At 32.5% G+C, this 22086-nt stretch overlaps 1 protein-coding gene across 1 annotated transcript; it reads right to left on the bottom strand.

Moving 5' to 3' along the window:
* Nucleotides 1-1600: 1600 nt before the first annotated feature.
* On the bottom strand, nucleotides 1601-20956 carry LOC127706720 (reticulocyte-binding protein homolog 2a-like). The gene is made up of 12 exons (XM_052211378.1): nucleotides 20744-20956; nucleotides 18636-18887; nucleotides 13309-13427; nucleotides 11034-11175; nucleotides 10010-10120; nucleotides 9221-9368; nucleotides 7935-8057; nucleotides 7137-7223; nucleotides 6695-6783; nucleotides 4977-5063; nucleotides 2585-2642; nucleotides 1601-1614 (listed from the first exon to the last, which is right to left on the bottom strand). Exons 1-12 carry the CDS (start codon nucleotides 20912-20914, stop codon nucleotides 1601-1603), a joined length of 1401 nt encoding a protein of 466 aa, XP_052067338.1. The 5' UTR covers nucleotides 20915-20956.
* Nucleotides 20957-22086: the final 1130 nt, after the last annotated feature.

The raw sequence follows: 22086 nt of genomic DNA on the forward strand, positions 1-22086 counted from the left end.
TTAGTGAATTCACGGTACACACAATTAAATTGACAGTTTTCTGAAGAAAGAAAAAAAAAACCAAAACAACACAGCTTTCAAACAAAAAGAAATATTTTTACCCGAATTTCTGTTAAGTGTTTCTCAAGTTTATGGACTTTTATCTTAGATATTTAAAAAGTTGAAGGTTAAAAACGAGATGAAAAAATGTAAGTTATGCAAAAATCAGTGATAGAAACCCGTAACCAACTTTCTTATGTTTATAAATGCATACAGAATAAAAACAATGCCGTTGATGTTATCTTACTATTTTGACATGACATTTATGAAGTAGAACGCTTTCTATTGCAAAACAAAACCAGAATTACGTGATCTAACGATAAAAAAGACCCCGACTTCAGATAAATTCTTAAATGGTAAATGCCAAAACCAAAATTCAATTTGAATTCGACCTGTATTTTAGGTTCTATAGCATTGTGCTAAAACATAAGACTTTCTTAAATGTTACTTTCTTTACCACCCTGAAACCAAAAAAAAGAGAGTTCTAAGGTAACCAAGGAATAACTCTTGAACGTAAATTATAAAATCCTAAAATTTAACTTTCATGGTCAATGACATCGTGTTTAAATTTCAAAAGTTTGGGTCAAGTGATACTTTGATTATCATCCATAAATCAAAATATTTTAAGGTAATTAAGGGGCATAACTCTTGAGAAGGTGGATGGTTAAATGTATATTTAGGACCACAACATGTGAATGCAAAATGATATGGACCATGCTTTTTCCTGGACAGACACGCCGAGTTGGATTTTTGTTCTAACTTCTTAATGACGTGTGCTTAGCAGAGAAGCAGTAAATGGAAAAACCATCAAAATCCAACTTGAACCTGTTTTTATGTCATAAAAATGTGTATAAGTTTCAAAAGATTTGGTCAAGCGTAATAATCATTATGATCCGACCTGTATTTTTTGTCCATGACATTGTGTAATTAAGTTTACAAAATATCTGATCAAATGCTGCTTTAATAATATCATCCGGAAACTATACTTCTGAAAAAAAGTTATGTGCATCACTATATACCCCTCATCGCGGTGAGATTATACAAAAGGGATTTTTTTCTTTTTTTGTTAGTAAAATCCTTTGTTCCAATGCTGGAACTTATTGATGATAGAAAAGTAACCCGTTTTTCATTTGGTACAAGTTTCATGCTAATCAGTACATTTCATTTACTTCCATACACAAAATTCCCATTTTCCTGTGCAATCAATGGGATGACTTCAGTGTATTTTTCTCAGAAGTTATGCTAATTATCAAACAACGTCCAGAGCATAAATTTTCAGTTAAAATGCGTTATTACTTGTATCTGTTTCAATATCGTATGTCCTTAATAACATACCCATCCACTGAAGGGAGAAAAAAATCAACACATCATTTTTTAATTCATTTTCCTGAAGTATGATGATCATGAATGAACTAATAATAGAACAGTATCGGAAATATTTAATTGTGACTACCTTTTGGATCACAGAGAGGAGAGAACAGTTTATAACATTGAATCCTTTTTCTTGAAAAGAAATTCGGTGGCATACAACACATGTACTTTTGCCTAAAATAGTTTGGTTTTACACTTTTATAGCTGTAAGATAAATACAATTACCACTATAAATATGTGGTAAACACATATTGTTTTTTCTTAAACTTGCAAATATCCATGATCGTCCAAGGAAACATTTAATATTTTCTTACAGATTTCTTGAATACTAGTATTCGAGGTTTTTTCATGGTCATACAAAATTATCAATACATGTTGTTTTTTTTTGTGCATTAATACTTTATAATATGAGGTTGAAACCTTCAGCCAAGATGAAGTAAAACTTAATCTTGAAGTTGGGAAGTAAGGTTCTTTATCCTATTAAAGATATAAAATAATTCCAATTTGTTACTAAATTTTCTGAATATTCAATGAAAACAGTCTAGTGGTATATATGCAGATAAAAAGTAAAACAACAAAAATACCGAACTCTAAGGAAATTTCAAAATGGAAAGTCCTTTATCAAATGGCAAAATCAAAAGCTCAAACATATCAAACAAACGGAAAACAACTGTCAAATTCCTGACTTGGTACAGGCATTTCCTTGAGTAGAAAATGGTGGATTAACCCTGATTTTATTAGCTAGCACAACCTCTTACTTTTATGACAGTCGCATAGAAATTCATTATATTGACAACAATGTGTGAGCAAAACAAACGGACATGATAGGTAAAAATGTCAAAACTTGGGGTACACCCGTCAACATTGTATTAATATCTAAATCACTATAAAAACAAATAACTATTTCAACAAAGAAAAACAAAATGGCATATAGACACTCTATAGACCAAGTACATATATATTAAGCAAAAATGAAAGACAAGAATACAAAAATGTCCATAGCACAATAACACAATTATGACGTATTAAAAAATTGAGGATACGTAAAGTTTGTTCGTATACTAGTATACATGCATGTATATTAGATCCAGATGGAATTAGTTTGATTTTATTTTACTTTGAGTTGAGTTTTAACAGTATCAATCTTACAATGTAATTCTTAGATTAAACATACCTTCACTACCATCGTAATCTTCGTCATCTGGAAGTGGTAACATTTCACTGTAGTATTCCTGAAATACAAAATATTCTGATTTTTGAGAGGAACAATACTAAACTAGAATACTAGTTATTATTTAAAACATACGGTATATAAAAACAATGATATGGTCCCCGTAAACACAGCACATGCCTTCGGAATAAATTTCGACAAAAACCTATTATTCCACTGTAAGTAATTATTGATAGCAAATACAACATTTAATTGGTTCAGACTAGACCACGTGAAATTGAACACTAACTTTATAATCCACTCTGAATATCAGGACTAGCTGGTGCATCGTTACGCGCAGATAATGTGCATAACGTTTTTAGCGTTTTTTTTTCTTCAAATAGCGATGGTACAGTCATTATGAATCGTGTTCAAAATTATTTCAGACGTATTAAAGAACAAAACAGAAAAACAAATTGTTATAGAATAAATAATCAACATTGGATCGGTACTGTTTAACAACGTTCATTGGGAAATAAAAATGTTCTTGGTTGAATAAATAATCTTATTCTCCTTCATGTTAAAATGCTAGATTTGATTGGCTAATACGAAGGAGATAATTTACTCTATCCCATGGCTAAGTACTCTATTACCTTTACGGAGAAGCATTTATTAAATACGGATGGTTGTTGTGTACATGACGTCACTGTTTCTTACTTTGAATTTGAAATTTAAGGGCATACGATACAGTTTTGATCCCATAATGAAATGTTGATGAAAATTTGCATATAGGCTATTTTTTACCTGATTAAATCAAATATGTAATAAAAAATATACCATCATGTGCTACTTTTTGAGTAAATTGAGGTTGAAATTTCAGATATTTCCTCGAAATTCGGATTTGTGGACGTATTTTTTCTTCCGACAGAAATACATAACTATTTTGTTTTAAAAGATAAACACAAGCTGTTTTTTGTTAAATTATTTGTAATTTCTGTTTTATATAAATGTTCTATAAATTTGTACATTTTGTTTTTACAAATAACTCATATTTATCAAATGTTCATGAATGTAGCAAAAAAACGTTATTTTATGCTGTTTATTTATCAAATTTAAAAAAATCGCACTATTGACTTTTTCATGAAAATTGGTACACATAATCTTCATACGTAATGCAACCAAATGTCATATTAAAAAAGCGGGGTCCATGAACTTGTTTTCAAGTTAAATCAGTTTGAATGATAAAAACCAGTCGAAAACTGCACCTTTTCCCGATGAGTCACAGTTTGACGTCGCGAAAATAACAATTTACGTTAGCAACGTCATTACCTCCCCTGTAACTGTATCGTATGCCCTTAACAGACAGTAATACAGAACATTCAGTATAATTAATTGAATAACACATAGCTGATAGGGTGATAAAGCAGATTTTACCCCTCGAAAAAATATTGTCAACCGAGGCGAAGTTTCTTCGGGATAACAATCTGCTCTATCACCCTCTCAGCTATGTACTATTTATACAATGTTTCCTTGAGATAAGGCAAATAAATGGATGATACCTTAAAAAATTCATACTTGCTACCATGTGTTACCTGTGTGATTTAGATGTCACCTCCGGTCCGAACAAGCTTAAAAACTAATTACTTCTAGTTTTAGCCTGACCAATATGATTCAAATCGATTATTTAACATAGTGGGGTATACATCAAGTTTCATTGTGTCTTTTCTGAATTGTATTCACTCCACAGTCTGTGGTAAGAGTCTATACACTCCAAATGAGCAAATTTGTAATTTCATAAGTAGTCAGTGTTTTCATTAAACTGAGAAACATGGCACTGCAGTTGTCAATTAGATCTACCGTAGAAGCCATTCTTTTTTTGTTGTGTGTGTTAATGTACAGAAATATCTGAAAGCGATATATGGCAAAATATCAATGTTACAAAGATTAGAATTTACATTTAAAGAGTTGTTGGTCTCTTTATTTAGCCTCATTTTGTTTATTTCTATAATGAATGCAGAATCAGGTTTACTATTTAATGGCCGCCTCTTTTGTCTTGTTTTGTGTTGTTTATCTTAAGTAAGCTTAAAACAGGTCAGCTGAATAAGCACAGTACGACAACTTCTTTTACACTGTACTGTATCATTTTTTTTCAAAAAAGGTTAGGAAATAACGACAGTAATAACCAAACTGTGTGTCTACTCTTTTGATCATTTCTTCGCTCCTCATCTGTTTTCAAGGCCGAAATCCAAAAGTCATCGGTGGACAGACATTCGTATTGGACACCAACATCACTACTTGGTTTTGGTAACTAATATTAGAGGTATATTATGTGAAATTTGAATTCGTGAAATATACTACACTGTTCGGTTATCAATGTGGTTTTCCCCCATAATTTTCGAGTAAATATGCATCTTACTTGTTTAACAGTATTGTATACATCCATTACAATTTCTCTTGCCTTTAGCTGGAACAGTTCTTCCTCGTTGGCGGAAGTGTCTTCAAACTTTAAAAAAAACAAGAATATATTACCATTGATCAACGTGCCCCATTCACACTATCACATATCCATGGTCAGTGAACCTCCAAACCCTATTATTAAAGTATCAATTTAAGTACCGATAAGTAAGATCACACTAAGGTGTAAAATTTGATAACCTTTGAGAATGATTTTTTTAAAAAGAATCAATGAGTTTAAATGGATCATATCTATATTTACGGGCTCTATAAACAACATCAACGTAAAAATTAAGATGTGATATCCCATTTGCAGCACGAATTCTACATCTATGGCCGAATTTCCTGACCAAATATTTCTTTCTATGAAATAGTTTATTTAAAAATTTAAGTAATTTGTAGAAACGAAATTCTATACTTGGTAATTTTCCAGTTATTTATGCATAGACAGATTACGTTCATTCAAAAAAGTCCTTACAGAGACGGGCAAAAATAAAACATTGTTTGTGACGTTGATAATGTGTTTCCATAGAGTTCTAACTATGACGGCATGAAAGAATACAGGTTCGCGGAATTTTGACGTCGCCCGCTTCAAATTCTAATTTGTCGATTTTATCCAAAATATATATTTGGAACAACTTCAACAGTTGCAATATAAAGAGAACAACCATTTATTGTCTCAAAACAAACATTTTGTTTGTATTCGGCTCGAAACAAGAAAGAAATGCTTGGCACAGCCTTGTATACAAACTGTTTCTAAGCCTTGTACAGAAACATTTTATATTTTATGACAATGATTTTTCTCGAATATACTACAATCACAATGGACGTCACAATACCATATCGGTACAGAAAGGACATATGATGGCCCTAACCGGAGAGAGTTTCATACATTATTTGACATCAGTGCTTCAAAACAGTACCACGTTAGAATTTTTAGGCCCTTGATTTAAGGGCTTTGCTAGTTGCATTTAATTTTTTTTCAGTCAGAAATACATATCTTTATATAAGAACAACGATATATTTATTTAAAAAAAATATACTGACATTTTGATAAATACTCAGTATAAAAGAAAACAAAGGATATGAGGTATCCATGCAAAATCGGTACATCCACAGCAAAAAAAAACCATAAAAAACAAAGGAACAGCGCTTTTATTGCTGTTCTTAATCTCAGTCACAATGAGGCCTTCAGCAAGGATGAAAAAAAAACTCTCACCTCACTGCACGTTTAAGTCGGCCCCTAGCACTAGTTTGAGCGGAATACTTTCCAGATCAGGCAAATGATTCGGATAGACTTTGTATGATATATTACCACCAATTCGGGCCCGGTCAAAATAGAACATACTGTAAAGTAGTACATTTAAAAAAAAATAGTTCCTAGTCATAGGTGTAAATATAAAAAACTATGAAGAATATATTTTAGTTATTGAGGTATCAAATGAAAGGACTGGTGATCCTTGTAGAAAACATATTGACTGATAATTTTGAATAATACAAAAATGTATGAAGGAATTCTAAAATTGAGGGCACATATTGTCTGTTTCTCAGATATAAAGTACCTGGTTTGGTGTATCAAAAGTTCCGGTAACCAGTTAGGTCTGGTGTATAAATAACGGTATATTGATCACGCCCCCTGATTACATAGTAAATTGTTTGTTAACAACATACACAACATACCTCGTCTCCAGATGTTGTCTCATCAATGAAAATTGATATTTCATCGTATGCATCAGTCAGCATTAGTAAAAATCTTTCTGATCTCTTCTCTGAAAAAAAAAGTTTTAACATGTGAGCGTATGTCATTAGTTAGTCATTGGTGGGAAGCTTAGGACATTAACATTACGTTTCTGAAATGTTTAAAATTTACAAAACGAAACGATACCGAGACAACCCTACAAACATCGCCATAATCTGTATGTTCAAATGAAAACATGTGCACGCACGAAATGTAGCGGATTTGAACTTGATGTTTAGCATTCAACTTTTGTTCACATTACGTTGTTTGATTAAAGTAAATCACTAACTTTCGATAGGCACAGAAAGTAAAAAAAGAACTTGTCTCTAAAGTTTTTATTTTTTTACATTTCTCTGTTATCAGTTTCATCTTTACTGTCCTTACCTTTCAAGTTAGATAATTCCATTCTTCTAAGACTTGATACAATACCCCACATGCTGAGGAACTGTGGTTTTCGACTTCGTCTCTTCGCTGAAATCATGAAACAAGTACTCTTGTTATAAAAGAACTTGTATGCATTATCTTTCACCAACAATTACGGTATAGAAATCATGAAGGCTAGGTTTTGACTCATTTTGTTTATATCAAAATTCCGATATTGAATTACAGTCAGAGATAGTGATTTCCTTAAAATTTATATCACAAATATCCAAACAAAGTGCAGCAAGCACAAATGATCTTTCGGAATACTAACGTATATTGTTGCTAAGCAGTTCACCGGTCGGTCAAAACTAAATTTGACCCATGTTCAACATGTGAAGTGCAAGGTCAAATCGAAATAACTGTAGTTGAAAAGTTGGATTGACAAAAAAAAAGTAGAATAGCTTTTACGTTCTAAACTCTATTTTATGGTGCAAAGTGACACACGAACTTTTGAATCTAACACCCAACTTTTAATTTCCAACGAGTTAGAGAAACCAAACGGAACAAGAAATTGTCCATGAATGAACGACTAAAACAGATGGTGATCTTAATTCCAGTTGAAAAAACTTAGAAAATGTGACATTTAAAATTATTTAGTGAGAAATGGAAGTCTATTGGAGATGGACTGCCCTTTGACATCGATTTACCATGTTAAGGATGTTCAACCAATGACGCATCGTCGTTTTCCTTTTTGGATGCAAATAATGAAATTACCCATAGTCTTTTACCAGTAGATAATTTTAGAGATGAAAGACTAACCATTACGCCGTGCCATATTTTTGATATCTGCGAGAGCTAATCTTTCTGCAAGACGCCGTGCGTGTTTTCTTTCAATGGCCTCTTGTTCCTGTTTCATTTTCTGTCTGATTTTCTCTAAACTATCTGTAAAATATAATCGTTGCAAAAAATGTCGTCAGCGTGTTTTCTAGATGTTCGATGTTTCAAGGTTTTAATATTTTGAAGTTTGACTTATTTTGATGATGATTGCTAATCATTCGGACCAATTGTTAAAACTCTGTTTGTAGATATAAGAAGATGTGGTATGAGTGCCAATGAGACAACTCTCCATCCAAGTCAAAATTTAAAAAAAGTAAACCAATATAGGTCAAAGTACGATCTTCAACACGGAGCCTTGGATCACACCGAACAGCAAGCTACAAAGGGCCCCAAAAATTACTAGTGTAAAACCATTCAAACGGGAAAACCAACGGTCTAATCTATATAAAAAACGAGAAACACTTATGAACAACATCAACAAGCGACAACTACTGAACATTAGATTCCTGACTTAGGACAGGTGCAAACAATTGCAGCGGGTTTAAACGTTTTAATGGTACCAAACCTTCACCATTATCTGAAGCAATAGTGTAACATCACAACATAGAAAGATACACTGTAAAATATCAATTGAAATTAACTCAATCAAAAGACATATTAACTCAATCAAAAGACATATTAACATAGTTCAATAAACATAATTACACCTTATGTAAGAATCCTGGGTTTTGATTGGTTGATAGCCAGTGTATTTTTCACCAATTTACTGTTATCAAATGAATATCGTTCATTTCTTAACGCCGCCGGGATATATACAAAAAGGATATGCCTTTTTTACCCTCTCTGCCGTGGTATTTGCCAAAAAATACTCTATCCGACTGGACGCTTGTAACGTCACGATCATCAATGCGTTTTTGAACGTTAACATTCGGTGTAATTAAACAGATATAGCATGTTCTTGAGGGGTATTTGCGAAAAATACCAGTCTTGAGAATGAATTTTCCTCGCCTTACGGCTCGCGAAATTTAACATTCTCTCGACTGGTATTTTTCGCAAATACCCCTCCTTAACATGATATATCTGTTCATAATTTCTTCCCTTTCAAACAACACAAGAGGAGAAAATATCAATGAAGTAAAATATACAACTGGATTTCAGTATAGATTCAATTTTTTAAATAATATGCTTATTACCAAATAGAAATTTTAACTTCACAAAATAAAAATGAGCATGGTCGTGCTAAAGACATATGTACTTCATATACAGACCCTGAAGCTTTTGTCTTTGGACAGTCGTGCGCCTTTCCCTTTCAGCAATACTTTTGTCTTTATGTTCCTGAATGCGAACTAATGCCTCGGCATCTCTAGATAGTTTCTCTTCCTGACTTCTCTTTCTCGACTCCCATGAATCTTGTATCTAACCAAGAAAATATTGTAAAAGTGTGCTTTTGATTCAGGAGAAATATTCTTTCAACTGTGCATTTATTTCATAATTATTTCAGTTTCTAAAAGAATGTGTCTGTAAGTACAATCTAATTCCATATTTTTTTAAAAGACCTGCAATTAAATGGTGGCTGACAAATGCCATGTCTATGTGTGAAAATCGTAATCGAATATACATAGGGCTATGTTCCATTTTACATGAATAAAAGGAGATGTGGAGTAAACGTCAATTAGACAGCAATAACTCAAAGACATATAGAGGGCAGCATGCCGTCAGCAACAGCAGATAGGTGTCCATATAATATGTCAAGCTCTAAATCGACCCCAATCTCTGCCATTAACATCCAATTCTCCAAATAACGAAAACCATTAAGATATGATTTATGACTTCCTGATCTGGGACAGTGACATGCAAAAGTGACGGTTTAAATCATTCCATAGTATGCATATCTAATTTCTGTATATTGTAAGTTTTATTACTGAAAAGGGAGATATGATACATGAAACACCAATATTCATAAAAATTTCAAATTCAATAAGAACACTTCTTTTTAATAAGATTGCATGAAAGTGTAGTATACAGGGTAGAGACACTTTATTTTTGGAGTAAACTACCTTTTGCCTCTGTTCCATCAGTTGTTTGTGTTTGGCGTTTTGAAGTCGTTGCTGACGCTCTCGCTCCTGCGTTTTCCAGCGTCTCATCAACAGTTTGTTTCTTTTTTCAATCTATGAGAGAGAGACAATAAGTACATCGTATAAAAAGAGAGAAAATCCTTACATTGTATAAAAAAGAGATAATATAATTACATTGTATAAAAAGGGGGAACATTTATGCCATTGTATAAAAGAGAAAAGATCATTATTATGTATAAAAAGGGGGTATGAGCTTATTTCATGAGAGAGAGAGAGAGAGAGAGAGAGAGAGAGAGAGAGAGAGAGAGAGAGAGAGAGAGAGAGAGAGAGAGAGAGAGAGAGAGAGAGTCGTTACATTGTAAACAAAAGAAAGAAAATTATTACATAGTATAAAAAAAGAAAAGATCATTATTATGTATTAAAAGGGGATATGAGCTTATTACATTGTACAAAGAGAGAAAGAGAGTAAACAAGGAAAGAACATTATAACATTGTATAAAAAGAGAGAAAATCATTACATTGTATAAAAAGAACAGTTTGTAACACAGGGTTCATCTGAGAGTGGTCTCGGACACAGGTGTCTTACTGTTGAAGGATTAATTGCCAACAAAACACCTTTCAGTAACCCGATATAATGGTAGAGATTTGTGATCCTTTATCGCTGGTTGCAGCACTTTGTTCTACTTAACTCTGCATGCTATCTTCGTCATGTTTTGATTGTACTGTCTTATAGTCATACACTTTTGAAAAAAAAGTATTCATTGTAGTAGTTCATAATGGTAATCGTCTCGTCTGTTGAGTATCTTGGCATGTGTGTTATGTGTGTTGGTAGCGCCGGTGTGTGTGTATGTGTTTTGTTAGTGGCGATGGTGTGTGCGTGCGTGTGTACTTTTAATGATAGTACTTCATATCACATCTCAATATGACTACATCCTTGGAAGATTAATCTATATATATCTACTTTGCGACATTCCCTAATGATATATGACTTTATTTGATGACAAACCATCTCCTTGTGTTGTTGAAGTGTGTGTTTCCTTTTCCTCTCGCGCTGTTTATTTCTAGCGTCTCTTATTGACTTTTCCCCGTCTAGTTCATCCAGCCTTTTCCTTTGTCTCGCTGTTTTACTTTGACACTCTCTTTTATATCTATATCGTAAAACAAATGATAAGAATAAGGTGGATTCAGCGTATACTAAGTAAGTTAGGGCACTGCAAAGCGGAGCAGTCCCTCACAATATTCAGCAATATCCATTGCCTGAATAGCCTTTCCTAATTATAGATGTATCATCATACGAAATCCTTCATTTAAACATGAAAATTATGATATAGGTGACATTACTTGCAAAAATATGAACTTTTCTAAAAGGAGTTTCATACTTTGAACATTAATCTTAATCTGATTTTTACATCGGATGACTGAGGGCATTCCGGTGTATTGCTGTCGCCTAGATTTCCATTACGTAACTTTCGTGTTGGGATTGTAACCGATCTATAAACATGATAAATACGCGGACATTATCGAGTGCAAAATAACATTCCTTATCGCTTGTTATAAATTCATTTTTTCAATGGATACTCTTAACATAAATTAATAATATGAAAATGCTTTGTCGTTAAAAATATATATATAAGTAAAAAATCTTTAATATCTATGCACACGTACAAAAAATGTGTGTTAACGCATGCGGAAGAATATCTCAAGAACGTTTGCAATCTCCCATGCAGAGTTATCGGTCCTCGCTCTCTCTCAAGGACCGATAACTCTGCATGGGAGATTGAAAGTTTGGCGGAAAAATATGAATGCCTACTGAAATCCAATCTATTAGAAAAATCGAATTATTACAGAAGAGTGTCCACCATGCACTTGCACTGCACTATTATTGATATAGTAGAATAGAATGATATACAAATGGATAAAAATTATATAGACATGTAACTGTAATATACAAATATTGATATAATATATAACAACAAACCAGAGTATACTGATTTGTATCACTTCAATATCATATTTATTACGGTGAGGTTGAATTCCCTGTCATTTATTTGTCATCCACGCACGAACTTGTCTAAGAAAAAAAATTACCTGTACATTAACCTCACTTTCAGGTATAGAGATGTAATTTTTTTTTTCTGAGACAAGTGCTTGTGACCATCCACAAGAACTTACAGTCATCCGATGTTCAGTACTTCAGTACTTTGATTGACTTCGGTAACTGGCTGACACAATGTGTGCTTGACCTTTGACCACTTACAATGACAACGACAACGAAAGTTTTCTTTTGTTTTTGTTTTTTGTTTTTTGTTAAAGCAACAAGTTGATTGGATTTGATGTGTAGCGACATAAGAATGAAGGAGTAAGATGTCATTTTATGAAATTTGATATTTTTTTCATCCCCTATCATTGCTAATGTCTTGACGCATAATTGAACATATTGATGGAAGCCATATGAGACGGTCATTATTAGATTAGTAAAGCAATATCAGCTCTCGGTGTTGTTCCTTTTTAGACTAACAGCAAAAAGTCCGATTCACCAGTAGCTTGACCAAACACACAATCCTTATGTTTTAACAGTCGGACAAAGTTTGGCCCTGAGCGTTCGAACGAAAGTCTGTTATAAAATTGGTTTCCGTTTAATAGTTTGACCATTATCTGGATATATTCATAATATTGTCGGAGACAACTATACATAGGTCGAATTCTAATTTTGCATACATGCACTTAATATTTTATATTTGTCGTTCCACAGTTATGCCCTTGATTGATAATAGGAACGAATTCCCACAAATAGTTTGAATGTCAAGGCATGATCTTGATATGTTTTATATCAACGGGAAACTGATCGTTAAACATTGGGCCAAGAGTTCCGTTAGCTATTTCAATTAACTTTCGCTACAGATATTTAACCCATATAGAAATCTACATTAGAAATGATACATCATCATAAAATAGAATGTTTTTCCTACATTTGTACTCAAGTTGGAGTCGATGATAAACGTTTAGCAACGTCCTCAGGAGACTTTCTCGAAAAAATTTAACGTACGATTAGTACTTTGATAAAACGATAATACATTCTTTTTATTGTATATTTGTTGCAAACAACTATTATAGGTCACCATTAAAAAAACATATCAAGTTTGGAGACTTGAACGATGACTTGAGGAAAGAACTGTTCCTTTGGCAACCATAATATATATATAAGTTGTAAATATAATATAACAGGTTTGAACGTTGTTTTCAATTTAGACTTATTTATAATATAATAGCAATATACTTACTTTTGACGTCGCAATTTGTTTAATTCTTCCATGCGTTTTTGCACCATCTCTAATCTTTTCTTTGTATAGCTCTCTTGAAGATCGTTCGAATCACTTCTTCTTGAATCCGCCATACATTGCTTGGGAAATATCAAAATTCATATCATTTATATACATTGTCATTCTTGTATCTAACAAACTGATTTTTAATCAAGTTCCGTCCACCCATTTCTTTTTAAAATCGTTATCAATCGCTAATTTTCTCAATTTTCTTTTTAGTATTAGCAAAACATTTGCTTTTTCAGAAGACAATACACAAATTACTAATAATGCGATCACATCTCGTCTATACCTGACTTGTTATCTATTCACTTGCAGACAGATGAAAAGAAAGAAACACAAAAGAAAGTCATGCCATCATTTGCTTGTAGTATAATTGAACAAGTGGTATATAAAAAATCAATGCAAGGATTACCATGTTTATTTTGATTGGACAGCTCGTGTGAAGAGAATGCCATGTTCTCTACACGTAAAAGAAGAAGCCTGGCAACAACTCTGTGAGAGGTCCGTATGTGACCTGATGCAAGGCTAACTTTCTGACCCTATCCCTATGTACCGTAATTTTCCGGTGGCATTTCAAAATATCTACCCTTCATCACGGTCTATCCATATTACAAGACCTACCTATTGTATTGATTATTAATATGTTCTCGTCCTGGACGGGCATGCAATAGTTGCCACTGGACGTATTTAGAAACAACAATCAATCCGATTGGATAGCTTCATAACATCATTGAAAATGAAAAAATATTCATCATTTCTGGTCTTTTATTATGAATCGCACACCGATTAGTACCAAAGAGAAAGATCTGTAACTCCTGACACAGCTATAGAGTTTAAGCATATACACTCTGTTATTTGGAGTAGACAAAATAAGTGAAGCGCAACGCGCAGTTATATTCAAATATGAATTACTATATTTACTAATAACTTAATTTTGGATGTAACGCGTCTTCTGATTGGCTGAAAGTTTTTTGTCTATCAGCTCATAGACATAATTTTGTAATGTGACCGTGACGTCATCAACGTTTTTTCATGATTTATTCCTAAAATATGGAATTTAGAATCAAATTATAAGGAATGACGGGTTATTCAGTGTGCACCACATTTTTTATGTTTTTTCTTCATAGACAGAAAAAAATATTTCCGTAAATAACTTGTCGCCTGTGTGTAATCGATGATGCAAATAATGATATTCAAATAGCAGTGGTTACCACTAACGCGGCAAAATTTTCAACGTAAATGAACTCGAACTGAGAGGGCAAGGCCAAATAATCTCTATAGAAATGAGATATGTCAATGCTAATACAACTACAACATCAAATATACAGTGGTTAGCTTTAACTAACCTAATCATAAAACTGTCACGTGTAAAATATGCAAAAGTTTTACAGTCAATGGACCATGACAAATGATCTTCATCATAATGAGATGTGCCAATGCACATATCTTTGACTTCCTATTAGTGGTTTTTTTTTGCCTTATGCGCAAGTTTCATAGTCAAATTGAAATATTGCATGAAACTAGACCATGAGGAACTGCACATGAACATCGACAAAATAATGAATATATATATATAACTTTAAAGGGGCATTAGCTGTCAAATTCATGTTTACCGATTTGACTCAAATTCTCATATTTGATTTAAAACATACTAAAATGTATATCCAAATTACAAAAAATCGAAAATAAGCAATTAACAATGCATGGACTCGATAATATGTATCAGCATTTAGTGGGTATTTTTGTATAGACGTCATCTAATTAACCACCAAAATGACCTCCGAAGACTGCCGATGATCTTAAAACCCGATATAAACATAAATGTAAAGCGACCACGTGCAATTGGATTTTCTATGTCTGTTTGGTTTCATATTGTAGGCTAAAAAGTATGTTTATCGTCGTTTTTTCCGTAGTAGAGAATTGATAAGAAGTAGTGGATTCGTAAACGATAATCAACGAGCGACTTTAGTCGCAAGTTGATTATCGTTTCCGAATCCACTACTTCTTATCAATTCTCTAGCTTAACCCATTTCTAGTAAAACGACTGTCTGTTTTAGGTTTTGACAATGAATCAACAATATTTCATAAAAAAAGTTTGGTATTTTGTCTTTTTTATTCTATAATAGCTGGAAATGAATATATCCACACGGTTCGCATCTATATTTAGACATTTGACAAGTTAACATAAGTTTAATATAACTTAAAGGGGGTGTTAGCTCCCCTTTTTAATACCAGATTTTATTTTTGTATATACATATTTCATTTAATCTTTAATCATTACAAATTATTTAAATTAAATAGATTTTGGTATATTTAATTTATTCAAAAAGACATATATTGATATACAGAATTTATTTATCTTGTTTTGAAAAGTTAAAAAATTTTAATTACCAAAATTTAGAATCTTCAAAATTTATATACATAATATTTAGCAACGTGACTTGGTATATTGAAATCGTAACACCATTATGTCGTTCCTAGTCAATTAAATATTATTAGCGTATATGCCATAAATCTGCCATTTCATAATTCATATTGCTGTTTAAAGTATTAAAATTATGTGCTTACGATTTAAATTGAACAATTATATTTAAATTTTGTTTAAACTGTTTCCGTTTCATTTAAGTTAAGATTATTTTAGCGTTATTACATTTGGTAATATCGTTCACCGGTCAGTAAAATAGTTTTTTATGTGGTACGCATTCTGAATCCACATCAGAATTGCTCTTGCTACGGATGTACAATGAATAATTATGTTGATGTCATAAACTTACCATCAAGATGTTCATAGCCGTGATCGTCTAGTCGTTGATAACGAATGTCATAACGGTGATATTAACAGTGCAAAGTTCGAACCTTGTACGCGGAATGAATTTTTTTCATTGTAATTTTTTTTTCTGGACCAAAATATTGTTTTAATCCTAGAACATGTAGAAGTATCATATATTTCATTTTCATATAATGGCAATGATTTTGTTCTGTTTTTATTGTCAAAGAAGTAGTTTTAACCCGTTTCTTAAAAAAAAAATAACACCCAAAATAAAACAAATTCAATAAACATGAACAAACCAAGATATATATATTTCATTAGATTACAAAAGCGAGTTATCAATGAGACAGAAATACAGTTAAATGACATGTATTGACAAGTAAGCGCTTTAAGAGTACTATTTATATATTATTTGATGTCAGCCATCGTGGTCTAGTGGTATCATGCATAGACTGAAGACTGTATTGATACGAAGAAAATACGCGCGGGTTCGAATCCTACACATGCCACTCGTTTTTGAGAGGATAAAAGATCGTAAGTTAAAAGGTTAAAGTTATAATATAAGTTCTCTTAAGTTAATACTATGGTCAGTGGATTCTTGAAAAATAATCTACAGCCAGAACAATAGACTGACGTCAGAGAAATGGGTTAATGTATGAGAATAATATTTTTGTGGATCGAACCAGTCAACCAAATGGTTCATCCTGGTTTTACTTTCAATGTTATAAATAACACTCTTTTCCTTTTAATAGCTGAATACATGCGTAACCCATCTCCACCGGAGGGGTTAAATTGAAGGTCACATGAATACGTATTCAATGAGGTCAAATTATTCACTTGTAAGTGAATAATTCATCAGCAATGTTTCTTAGCTTAATTTGACAAAATTGAACCTAACTGCTCAACCCGAATTATTATTTCACTATTCCAATTTCATTATTAATTGAACAAAAAAAAATATTATATTTTATTTTTTTATATCTCGTAGTTAATGCCCCTTTGAAACTTTCTTAGATAAGGCAAATTAAGCATCCGCCAGGAAAATAGAAGCACAAATGTATAGAATACACGTAGATATCGTAAAAAAGTTCAGCATTTTTGACTTCGACTAAATCAATCTTTAAATATTTGTCCTACGAATTTTCTTTAAAAATGATGTTATTGCTACTGAAATTTCCGTTTTATTGATATAAAATATGATTAAATATACAATGAGTTTGTCCATTTACTTAATTGTTACCTTAAATGACCTGACAACAATCTTAAACAACTCTTGACGCGGCTGTAATCGCCACAGACGACGGAAAAAGAACGCCCCAGTCTCACGTCCGATACGTCGTTGTAGGCGAGTCAAAAAAGCGTTCTTCAACTAATATCATAAATGTAGTCGATCACAACCCTACGTCCTGCCCAAACCTAGTCTTTAATTTTTGTTTGTCTCTGATTTATTATTACATAAATAAGACATAGCTGAGAGGGTGATAGAGCAGATTGTTACCCCGAGAAAACATTGTCAACCGCGGCGAAGCCAAGGTTGACAATGCTTTTTCGAGGTGTACCAATCTGCTCTATCACCCTCTCAGCAATGTGAATTTTAATTTATTATACTGAATGTCCTATCATTATTGTCTTTTACAGAATTTTATTTAAAAGTATTTTCTATGGCGTCACGTACATAACAACGTTACGGGTATTAGAAAAATCAACAGAAGTGAAGCAAGGTGTTTTATTTCAAATAATAGAATCTGAGCCAAAACGTAGAACTTAAGCATTGTCTTAAATAACTTGATGTAAATTCAATTCATTGTCCTTTAAATTATCCCTGGACGAGAGGGTGACATTCAAAAAAATGGTCACCCGCTCAACCATGTGATAGAGTAAATTTACACCCTCGTATTAGTCAATCAAAATATGGCATTTTAACGTGAAGTATAATAAATCTAATTATTATCTTTCTGTTGTCATTTTGTTTTTGTGTATTATTTATAACATGATGAAGTTTTATCAACAACTTCAACTTGTGCAGAGAACTTTAAATCATCTGTGCGTAATTTTGAAAAAAAAATACTGATTTAATGTCAGTTGTATTCATGCATTTAATAGTTGTGCGTTGAGTTTTTAAAAAATTGTACCCATAAAATTAAAAATTGCTAGCCCAAAAGTTATAGATTATTTAATTATTTTTTGTTGTTGTAAAGATTAGAAATGATCGTATTGCATTTGATTTCGTAGTTTCATAACTCAATTTAGCGAATGTTGCTATCGCCTATATATATATCCTTTTCTGTGTTTTGTTTAAACGTGTATCTGAAAAAACCAGAATTTACGAAGGTAAAATCTACAATTTACATCTTCATGTTCTTTAAAAGAACAATGCAAATTTCTACTACTATGTTATCACATCTTGTAAGAATATAGTTATATAAAACATCTATTCATTCGTCAAAGAAAATTCATCTCTTTTCATAAAATTTCATCAAATATTACATGTAGTTTATAAAAATTGTAATATTACCTTTTTCTGTTTCTCGTATTCCAATTCAAGAAGACAAATTTTTCGAAGGTATTGTCTATATTTGTTAAATTCTTTAAGGTCACACACCACTTTTCCGTCGTGTATATATCCATTCCTCACCAAATGTCGCCTCGTCTGCGGAATATTGAAATGGTTGCGTAGATGTGGATCGTGTAAAGGTTCATATTGACTGAATGCAACATAACCGTAAGGGTCAGTGAGGTCGAAGTCTATTTGTGCCGTTGTATGCTTCTGTAGAAAAAAAGGTGATAAAACTAGAATATGTGTCCATATGGAACAATGCTCCGCGCAAACCATCACATTTGTATGTACTATCATAGGCGGTGCATGGAACCTTAAGTTTTCAGCGAATCAATTAATTATACTTGACTTTCACTGTTGTGTCTTATTGTCTCGCCAGTTTTGTCATAACTTAACCAGAATTCTCAAATAGAACACCAGCCCACTTGATTTGTAATCAAAAATTTTAGAAGTTAAATGTATACTGACTGGCTGAAATTTCATAGATCTTGAAAAATTCTCTATTTGTGAAAAAAGATATCCTCATGTGGTCTCTAAAAGAACCTTGCTTTTTGCATAATTCTAAAATCCTATACGTCTTCTGACTGACTGAAATTTGAAATAATTTTCTCATTGTAAGGGAACGACCATTTAACTTCAAAAGGGGGGGGGGGGGGTATGATTTTTTCCTAAATATTCTGATCCTCAATTTGAGAGAAAAAATTTTGTGGTCAAGCAGATGACAAAAAAAAATATTCTGAATCCAGGTTTTCCCCATACCTTATAGTGTTAAATTTTGAAACAAATAACTTGATTGAAACTGACTCAGACAAAAAACCATACCCCCCCCCCCCCTTGAAGTTAAATGGTTGCTCCCTAATCAGTGCGAATAGAAACAAAGCTAAATGTTAACTACCAGCTATATGTAGAAAACGAATGTTCTAAACCTCAAAAGGGTTCGATATACATGTAATTTGCAGACATTAAAATGGAAATATTTATCTTGTCCTCCAAGATTACACACAACAAATGACATAAACTATTTTATTCCACTGTTTAAACATATTGATAGTTTAATCAATATTTGATTGGTTGAGACTATCCCACGTGTCATTGAACAAATCTTCATATTCCATTCTGAGGATCATATTCCCCTCTGAAATGTCGGGATTACTTCGTGCGACGTTACGCGCGGTTAATGTACATAACGTTTTGAACTTCTTATTCTTCTTAAAATAGCGATAGCAAAAATCATTCTCATGTTCAAATTTATTTCAGACGATAAAACAAAAAGACTTATAATTAAATTTTGATCCTTACTGTTTATCAATGGGAATGTCGTGTTTAGTTTGACTTACAAAAACAAGCGGATAAGAAAAAAAAATGTATGCAAAATAATATTTAATGTATTTATAGTAAACAAAGCATAGGCAGTGGAATAAAACATTCATTTCCCTTTGCCTCGGAAGATATGAAGATTTGCTCACCCTCGAAAAATCATATTTCCCTTGGGCAGAGCCCTCGTGAAATATGAATATTCTTGGGTGAACAAATCTTCATATCTCCCTCCGATACGGGAAATAAATGTATAATATCTCCTTACAATTCTTAAATATTTCAAAAAGACATCAGTTAGAAAAGGACACTTTGACAAGAAAAGGAGGATTGGTGATTTTTTTCTTGTTCAAAATTGAGTGTTGTCCACAAAAATCTGATCTGATAAAATCCTCCCGTAACTATGGTTGCAGATTTTTTATTACAACATAATGTTGTAAAATACCGAAAACGCCTGTTTGCAAGCTGGGGTATCCAACGGACAATGTACCATTTGAATAAAAAAAAACTCGCATTCCTATTCGCACAAATGGTCAATCTTTACGCCAACGGTTCCATTCCATGACTGAAATTTAACATGGTTATTGAATAAGCGTTAACATCATGATACCTGTATGATATATATATATAGTAAAAGAAAACTCGACTAAACATATATCAAAATATATTTTGTGTGAATTTATATTTGGTACCTGAATGTTGTACAACGGTTTAAATGAAAGTAATGTCAAAAGTAAAAAGAATATACTAACCGGTTCACATAAGCCAGTCGTACACAATTTGTAAGACCCTTTTGGATTTGGATATACCGGTAATTTTGCAAACAGTGGCACCTCTGACCAAAAAGGCAATCCATCACCTGCCGGCAAGCATGTTTCCTTCTCTGCTGTTTTTGGGCGCGGTTGCAATGTTAAACGTTCCATTTTGTTACCTTGAGTTCGCAGAAAAGCAGCCGCCAGCCATATTTATTTGTTTTGGCTGATCTGTCGCTACGCATGAACGTTTGACGTTTCAATTGTATCTATGACGTGATAAACAAAACGTCTTCCTAACGCATATTTCAATTTAATAATCTTCTCAATAAAATGATTTACATATCTATTCTATTTTAAACTATTTTCACGGAAGAGGTAATAAAACAATTAAGAAATGCATGAAGCAGTTCCCCCTATACCTAGATTAATATTTTTAACTCCATTAGCTCTAGCTAGTTTCAAAAGTATTGAATCTAAAAGACGGAAGAAGGTGGTCAACTAGGAAATAATTGACTTGTGAAAAAATAGGCAAAGTAAGTGTTACTTATCTTACAGTGTTCTGTTGAGTAGTTCTGGATACACCGCTTTTTCATTTTTACAGAGGATGACCTTGAGGTCACTCCGATGTATTGCTATCGCCTAAATTGACATTATGCAAATTAGTTTTGGGATTTCAACCGATCTATAAAAATTATAGATCCGCGGTCATTACAAGGGAAAAAAGTGCATTTTTATACCTGCGATTCCGTTCTCCGTTCGTACGATGTTTCATCAAAAAATGGAATCATTTCAGTTGTTGATTTAGTACTGAAAATTTGACTGAATTATCTCCTTATTAAATACGGTTTTATATGTTTAATAGGTGTTTAAGAAAGAGGTCAGGTGCTCATGTTCATTCATAAAATTATCGTTCATTCATGAATTTATCGTAAAATCAAAATCACTACACAGGTCACACAGGTTGTATACGTGTCAAAAGATTACCTGTATAGTATCTAAAAATAGACAAACTTAACTGACTCCCCTTACTGTAGTCAGAGACATATAAAAGTATTATATGTCTCTGCTGTAGTGTGTGATAACATTTTGTGAGGGAATTCGATGTTTGCTATACCACTGTTCATTTCAACGCACTTTATGACTATACCACTTTATCAATATGAATGAAATTTTTTGCAGTGTTTTAAGAAATAATTTTACTTTAAAATGGCGTATCATTTGTGAACTATTAAATGTTTTACAAGGACGAATTTTCTGTATAAAGTCAATAATTGTGTGAACTTTTGAAGCCCAAACTTTTTCTAGCCTTAAATACGCTAATGAAAGATCCGAAAACTATA

The sequence above is a fragment of the Mytilus californianus genome, unplaced genomic scaffold, assembly GCF_021869535.1.
Source record: "Mytilus californianus isolate M0D057914Y unplaced genomic scaffold, xbMytCali1.0.p SCAF_6, whole genome shotgun sequence".
Classification (NCBI taxonomy): Eukaryota; Metazoa; Mollusca; class Bivalvia; order Mytilida; family Mytilidae; genus Mytilus; species Mytilus californianus.

Excerpts from the sequence above, each read along its gene's own strand:
- LOC127706720 (XM_052211378.1), bottom strand. The coding sequence starts at position 20,914 with ATGGAACGTTTAACATTGCAACCGCGCCCAAAAACAGCAGAGAAGGAA. Across the intron at positions 18,888-20,743 it reads CGACTGGCTTATGTGAACCG|AAGCATACAACGGCACAAAT; the intron begins GTTAGTATATTC and ends TTTTTTCTACAG. Across the intron at positions 2,643-4,976 it reads TATACAATACTGTTAAACAA|GAATACTACAGTGAAATGTT; the intron begins GTAAGATGCATA and ends TTTGTATTTCAG.